Source organism: Anopheles aquasalis, chromosome 2 (assembly GCF_943734665.1).
Source record: "Anopheles aquasalis chromosome 2, idAnoAquaMG_Q_19, whole genome shotgun sequence".
Classification (NCBI taxonomy): domain Eukaryota; kingdom Metazoa; phylum Arthropoda; class Insecta; order Diptera; family Culicidae; genus Anopheles; species Anopheles aquasalis.
The window spans coordinates 27,043,164-27,051,404 of record NC_064877.1 but is presented as its reverse complement, the minus strand read 5'-3'; the positions used below and the strand labels follow the sequence as shown (position 1 = coordinate 27,051,404).

The 8,241-nt window shown below is 34.9% G+C and overlaps 1 protein-coding gene across 1 annotated transcript; it reads left to right on the top strand.

Moving 5' to 3' along the window:
* Positions 1 to 7,163: 7,163 nt before the first annotated feature.
* On the top strand, positions 7,164 to 8,241 carry LOC126569392 (GILT-like protein 2). The gene is made up of 4 exons (XM_050226438.1): positions 7,164 to 7,540; positions 7,608 to 7,772; positions 7,873 to 8,019; positions 8,087 to 8,241. The coding sequence occupies exons 1-4, from the start codon at positions 7,268 to 7,270 to the stop codon at positions 8,177 to 8,179; spliced, it is 678 nt and encodes a 225-aa protein (XP_050082395.1). The 5' UTR covers positions 7,164 to 7,267; the 3' UTR covers positions 8,180 to 8,241.

The window sequence follows — 8,241 nt, the reverse complement described above, 5'->3', positions numbered from 1 at the left end:
GTAGATGATCATAGCTTTTTTAAAATAGCAATATTTTTAACCTTCTGACTCGTCACTCAAGCTGCTACCGTTTCCAATTAGAAACGCTGACATAATTTTGGTTCAGTTAAGCAGAAAATGAAATGAAAATGATAAGAAGGAATACGCCGAAACCTGCGTTCCATTCGCGTTCTGGTGCACTTGCAACAATGACATCCTCTTCCAGGATAGGAGCTAATAACGCGGCGCTAGCCACTTTAATATTCTCTTCAGGCGTAAGTACTTCCAGAGGGTTGTTGCAAGGATTTGCCAAGTTCTCAACGTCCCCAAGCACATCAGAGCAATTCAGCTAAGTGTGCCGTTTCGACACTTCAACGATGAAGAGCTTTAGCGTGCGATATTGCACGCCCCTGTTTTTTTCCAGAAAGTAGCATTTCACCAGGTTGCCATTTGCAAAGATATTTCTAAAGGAAGGGTGAAAAGCGAAAAGTGGTTCTTGCAAACGACTATTGAAGAGCAGTTCTCTTTTTGTCAAATGCCAAGTACGCGTTTAGGCAAAAGAACATCATCGACAGAGGAGGTCAAGAATTGCTATGTGATAATAACTCTAGTTGAAAATACATCCCAGATCAGACTAATATTCAATTAAAACGTTAATCCTATTAATGAATAAGGGATTGCTTGATGAAAATAAATGAGCCCTGTATTTGTTATGTTATTTTTAGTTAGCTCAAGCTCTTTGTATTTAACTAAATGAATAATTCGACCAATTGTATCCATGGGTGGAATATGTCCTGATATGGGCACATCATTGTTATGGGTGTGTTTTTTTGTTTTCAAAGTAATAATTAAGCTTTTCTGCTATAGCTCCCGTAAGTGATAATAATTTGTATTCCGTGCACTATAACATTATATTTCGTCTATTATAAATTATGTCTCTATTGAATCGATTCAGCGAGGGAGGACAAAGATAAGGCCACAGGCCCACTAGAAACATGAAGTCTGTATAACATGGAATACAACATGATACAATTTGTACAATAATTATTTTGTTTACTTAAGGTTTTTCTTTTCTCTACGCTTTTTCCTTTTTTTATTTGATATCATTTACAAAGTTTTGCCTTGAGAAGATTAATTAAAAGCCACTCTTCTTCCCTTTCTGGTCCAACTCCAACTTCATCCAACAAAAGTTTTGTTATAAAATCGATACAGTTTAAAATGTGTATAAATAGTAGAAGATCGGTAGTACATACAACAAGGAACGGATCAATTTACATTGAACGAATTTGCTTTCTTGTCGAATATCTTGTATCTACTGATTGCGGGCACATCGTAGCTGATTGCTGATCATTTTACTTTGATTTCCGTTTTCCATTGTATTGGGGGCACAAATTTCCCAAAGGACATATCTAGTGAGAATTGGTCGCAGAACGATGCTGAGGTCAAACTTCCTTTATCAAGTGACCGCCTAGCAAATTGTTCGTCGATGCTTATTGCAAGATTTTTTCAAAGTAATCCCTGCGGAACAATAGCTAGAATTGCATCATAATATTTCGATTGTTAAGTTTGTTAGGTTGGTTCAATGTTCCGATTGGTGCGATTTGCGTGACAGTATAATAGAAATTGATGTTGGTCATCAATCCGTAAGGGAAAGAACATTTTATTTTCGATTTCTTTTCTATATGTATAACACATCCCTGGCGTCGCATGGAATTGCATGTGCTTGCTTTATAAACATATTTAGCTTTGGCTTTATTCAATAGTTTTCTTAAACCCTACATCGAGCTTTTAAAAATGCTCAGAAATAGTCTCTAAAATAGACAACAAATTATTTTTAATATAATAAATAAATTCCAACACTTATATCACATTAACAATAAATCATTTATCTACATTTATCTCTGGCAAAAGACAGAAACTTTGATCAGTGATAATATCTGAATATTCTAGATCAGAATCAAGCTTGATAGTCCTTGATATATATGTACTGCCGCACTAATGGACATATTGAAAGATAACTCTTCTCCGTCAGGTAAACTGTTTGCTTATCTTACACACAAAGAAAAAGCAATCCGTGCCTGTCTACGAAGGTTGTTTCTTTCGCTGTATTTTTTTTCAGACATCATTAGATTTATCCGTTTGATTTTCGGAATCCTCACAGTACTCCTCGCCAAGACCAGAATTCCTGGAAGAAATTGCCATGAATGATTTAAGACTATCATTTGCCAAGAACAATTGAGCCATGTGTACTTCAGATTCTCTTTGATTGAAACGCTTAGTAGCTTTCAGATACAATTAGGATCTCCAAATTCCGTTCCTTCGGATCTACTTCTTGCGGTTAACGGCAAAGATGTTAAGATTCAGTAAAAAAAAATACTATATTTCTGTAATAAATCGATTGTATTTACTGTAAAGTAAAATGTACTTGTGTTATACATTGTGTGTTACATTTTACAGTATAATACAAAATGTTAACCTGAACTTCACAGATACGAACTATCTATGATACGCACAGTGGTTCTGGTTCTTATACAACCTGTTCAATCTTCAGCTAACATACAACATATTTTAGGGCGATGGGATGCATAAGACTCGGCCGGCATTCATGGGCTGATCATGGAGAATCAAATCGATCCCAATCGACTTGATGCGATGGTATAGCCATAGATTCCAGTGCTAACATTTGCTACGCACTAAATCGTTCTAAATATTCGTTCTAAATTGAATTTTTCTCAATGATCAACGATGCATTTTTAAACGTGAAACCAAATCAAATATGAGTAGTATTTGATTTTCTCTAATATAAGTGTGAAAGACTCTCCATTTATTAAAAACAAACTGTTTAATACTAAACAAGAACAGAAATAGATGATTACAGGCAGAATCCATCCATATGTTATATACGACCTGCCTTCATGAGCCAGAAGATGTTTCTAGGTAAAAAATTAAACACTAGCAAAGGTCTGACTAGACACACTCTAGCTGTTCGACTGACGAAAGATAATGGTATGAGAGGCAATAAACATCAAAATCACTTTTTGGAAGAGTTAGGGTGGGATGAACAAGGTGACAGTATGTTCAGAATAACCTCCAGGGCGTGTCGTGTCCAATTGATTGGCTGTGATGACCGGAAATAAGGTATCTTTCGTTGGTCTCTTGCGCGTCTAGGTGGGGGAACATATATGACCCGACAAAATGCAAAAAAAGGAAATGGTATTTGGATTCTAACATGTGTTCAGTGTGCTTTCGTGTATTAGGATTAAAAAGTACGGGTATAACTGACAGCTTGGTTATCTTTTGAAAGACGCTGTATTCTTAAATAATTATCAGGGTGGAAAGTACATCGCATTTTTTAAGAAAATGAAATTAATTTATATGTGGTAGGTGTGTTGTGAAGCTACGGATATTTAAAAAATGTCATAAGATAATATATATTTACCCATTTGACAGTGCGACCCCCGTTAGTGCGTGCGTTAATGAAAAACTTAATTATGTATTTTTCATGTATCATCGTATATACTTCGATCGTTACACCATCAACATGCAAATGATAATTTTGTTCCGGTACGGAAATTCGTCGTTTAAAATTTAAGTAATCGTAAAACTGAAGACGAAGAAAGTAACCAACACCACAGTGCAGAAAGCGCTAGCTAATGGAAATAAATGATAACGTGAAAACGCTAAAATGAAATAAAATGCCATTCGAAATAGCATTTAAGGATTACTGAAAGGGCAAAAAAAAATATGCTACACCATTAATAATGGATCAAGATTCCATTTCGGAGGGTTTCCGTTTGATTTTTTTATTTCGAATGGTAAAAAATCTAAACATTTGCCAGGAACGCAAATATTTGCGGCACCACATACCATCAAGTACGTGCTCGAAAATTACAATGCCGGATAGTCATTGGCATTTCAATCGGAGGGTCAATGAAGATTGATGAGAGAAAATTCAAATATACATAAAGTTAGCAGACATTTCTGCATGTTTTATTGTGTGGAAATTCCATTTATTTCGTTTATATTTACCAACAATGGCATGTAAATGCCAACCATTTAAATGAACCAAATATTGATGTTTGATAAACCGTTTCAGTTTCATTCAGTTTACATTATTCAATAACAACAAATAATAAAATAAATATTTCGCCCAAAACAGACAAGGTTGTTTAATACTGGAAGCTACTGTTCGTTTATTTGTAATATCCATTTATAATACTTGTTCCATGGAAAGCTCCAGCGTACAAAACAGATCACGTTGTATATGATTTTGAAATTTAAAGTTTGGTAATATCGTCACTGTATATTTGTTAATAGATCATCGTTTTTACACAACAACAAGCCATTGCTACCATATGAATATGAAAACCATTTTCAGGATTCCAAAGCGATAATCGATGGATTGGTGCGTGTTGAAAGAAACGGGATATTTATCATTTTCAAAACGTTCGATATAAACCATCAACACCCTAAAAAGAGTGCATTCGACTACTGAATGCGTTTTACATAGAAATGGCCCACATACAGCTACATGTGTAGTTTTCAAGCCAAACCCGTAAAAAGAATTCTGAGTTGGAATGCGCAAATTTCGAAAATCCTCGCTATAAAATCAGTAGACTTGCCAGCACTATCACAGATGATACGCTACATACAGAGAGCACTAACGATAATCTACGTGTCGTTTTACTATCTACTGCCAAAGCAAATCAATGTCTATCAACCAGCACTACTAGCAATACGAGCTGATACTCTTGCAAGGTTGCAGACATCCTAATAGTACTGTACTCACGCCTCCTATTTCTACCTCTTTGGTGCGCATCGTACATTTACAATTTCCAATGCATTCCATCAGTCAGCAGCGTGATAGTCCTCTTAGCTATCTGATACTGCTTCATGGAACTCGAATAAAAACCCGCAATTCACAGGTTTGTTGTTTCCAAACACAAAGGTTTTTGAGAGAAAGAGCATTCCTCAAATTTCTGCCCAGCTGCTCATGGCACGATGACTTTATGTATTCTGTATATGACTTGCGTAGTACTCTATCGAAATTGGTATATGATGTTAAAAAATATATCATTACTTGATATACACTAATTACATACGCAAAACAATGCATTTGCATTGCCGGACATAGATAAGTTAAGGCAAGATAAGTGCAATTCTTTCGATTTTGATGTATAAAAAGATACTTATTTACGATATTTTTGAACGATTTTAGTTATGTTTTTGTAGTATATCATTACTGTAACACGACCGTTTCAAAAAGGTCCTTCGAGCGAAAATCCGTTGCCAAAATATTATAGTTTTTTACAGGACTCACCGAAAGATAGCTAAAGATAAATTTTACAGTGCTCTTTTATTTGGTTTGGTGCTATAACGATTCTCAAACAGCTATTATAGTTTAGAAAAATACATGCAGATAATTTATTCGCTACCTCCCCGCTTTTTGATTGTTACCACTTTGAGTCTATTAAGAATCTTGGTTGATTCTCTCCTTCTGATACACTTCTTCTTTGAAATTATTCATAAATGATGGTTTTACGGTGGAAAGCATAAATGAATTATTCATAGTATCCCGATTTCAATATGATGTTACGTCTATCAACGCCTTTTAACTATTTTGGCATTTGTGGCTTGAATTATGTTTTTTAAATACTTTTTGTTATGATTTTTGGCTCACGTAAGCGGAAAGAAACAAATTGATTTTAAACTATGATAATGGTTTAATTACTCAATTTCACATTAGCAAATCATGATCAGTACCTGTATAGAAGACTAGAAGATGCCAGATCTATTAAAGATAACGAAAATTCCTTATCTGACACATGCTCAAATAAAATCATGCGTGAAAAATGAAAAGCGTTCTGGGAACATCTTGCACATGACTTCAAACGGTTTAAATCGCTTACGACACGGTTGGCTGGATATAGAACGGCTGTAGCTATATGAGCAGATTATGTGATGAAAAGGAGATGAGCGCCTTCAATATTACAAGCATACAATTCTAGATCATTTATACAAGAAGTATGGGAAACCAAAACGTGTGCGAATATTGTTTTGATGAGAATAAAAATAGACTTTAGTGAATCAACTGTGAATTTAGTGTGTTTCGCGTTTTAAATTGATATATTTTATTCTATATTCAAAGAATTCTATCTAGTTCTTTCAATCGTTTGATACGTAATGATTAAAATTGTCTTTTCAATGGTTATGTATGTTTGATGCATATACTAAGATCATTTTGATGAACAAATGACAAGCATAGAAGACGGTATGTATTGAATTTAAATTTATGATTAACCATCAAAAGGTAGGTTTTTTTTACATATATAATGACGGACGATCCGTATGTTTAAAGGGTAGGTTTCAAGCACCATAAGAGATAATAAACACACGCGTTGTTTAATCGTTTCCTTACTGATAACGCATTATTGATAATAAGAAACATAAACACGAATGTTTTAGTTTTGGGCATTCAAGATTAACTCAAAAATCTAGTCAAAGTCAGTAAAGTCAAACGAGCGGTATGTTTTAAATAATGTAATGATCAAAGACAAAAACAAACAAATTTATAAATAGTTTAGTGTATTTTGGAATAGGGCATACAAATATTATTTATGTGAATCAACTCTTTTCATCCAGTCTAGGTCATTAGAATCGAGTCAAGTATTAGTGCGTTCTATGTCCGGCTATTTCGTCGTTTGTATATACGGTCTAAAGATAATGCATGCGACTGAAGTTCAAAAGGTCGAATCAGTACATTACGGTGTCAAGCATGTCATCATTATGGTAGACACTGCTCCACAAAACCCATGATGAGTCGACAATGATTGCAGTGTTCAACAGATAACGCAATCCAAGTGTTCTTCATTCCTAACAATGGGGTGAGTTTGTTGTCTATGTTGGACAAAATGAGAAAATTAGCTATTAATAATTTTATAAGGCATTAATTCATCAACAGCTTCAATTAATCATTTTTCTAAGGTTTTGTGGAGGCTTTGTGAATTGAGATATTTTCAATTTTTAGACCTGAATGCCTATTTCACATAGTTCCTGGGCAAAAGTGTGTTAAAAAGAAACAATACACTATCAAACATAATCAACGAAAATACTCCCGTTGCCCGGAGCTGCTCGAGGAGTTATGTGTTCAAAAGTAAGATCATTCATTGACGATCGAATACAGAAGTAACAAAGACGTCTTGAGCTTTCATTACCGAACATTAACTTACAGTCATACTTAGTAAAAGGTCGTGGACAATTCTTAAAGTTATTTAGTCTACTGTGCACAATGATTCGAAAACTTGTCGATTTTCAGTTAGGGTTAGGTTTGCTAAAAGTGTTTTGTCTAGGAGCCGTTCTAGTAACATATTCCTATCAGGCTGCTGCTTCAGATAGCAATGCTGCAACTGTCAGCAACGAAACGTCCAAGTTACCAATCACCATCTATTATGAAACCTTGTGCAGTGACAGTATGGTATTTATCACTCATCAGTTGTATCCATCGTGGCTGCGACGAGAAAAGGAAATGAAGCTGCGCCTTGTGCCGTTTGGAAAATCATGGGTAAAAGATGCGTGTGGAGTGTCATCAACCAGAAATGACCCCTACTATCGTTCATTATTTCCGATAGATTGATGAACGAAACAACGATTCTCCTGTGTATCACTGCCAGCATGGACCACGGGAATGCGAACTCAATATTCTGCATGGTTGTATATTAGAAAAACTTCCATTCAATAAAGCCTTCCCTGTTGTCGCTTGTCTTATGAAGAACTTTCGAACCAGTTTTGAGAAGGTATAATCTATCTTTAATACTTTTCATGAACTTCATGAAAACATTTCTTCGAGTTTCATTATTAAATAAAATTACTTCTGCTGCATGTTCAATTTTTTAGTGCATTGAAAGTCATGCAGATAAAAAGGAAGCCATCAACTCATGTAGCAAGGGGCAGCTCGGAGGAATACTTTACAAAGATTTTGCCAACCAAACGGATAGCGTACATCGTCCATTACCATTTGTACCAACCATTGTAGACGACGAGGTAATAATCTAAATTATCTCTAATGTATTGTTTCTTAATTAACTGTATTAATATTTTTTTGTTTTAGCCTTATAATTATTATGAACAAGATAACTGGCTGCAACATTTTGATCGTAAGTTTGTTGAGCGATACGAAGCCAAATACGGGACGAAGTTGTAAACCGTGATTGAATCACTGAAGCCCGGTACAAATTGCTAGAAATCTGATATCTTATTGTTTCA

Excerpts from the sequence above, each read along its gene's own strand:
- LOC126569392 (XM_050226438.1), top strand. The coding sequence starts at position 7,268 with ATGATTCGAAAACTTGTCGATTTTCAGTTAGGGTTAGGTTTGCTAAAA. Across the intron at positions 7,541-7,607 it reads TGCCGTTTGGAAAATCATGG|ATTGATGAACGAAACAACGA; the intron begins GTAAAAGATGCG and ends TATTTCCGATAG. Across the intron at positions 7,773-7,872 it reads TTCGAACCAGTTTTGAGAAG|TGCATTGAAAGTCATGCAGA; the intron begins GTATAATCTATC and ends TCAATTTTTTAG.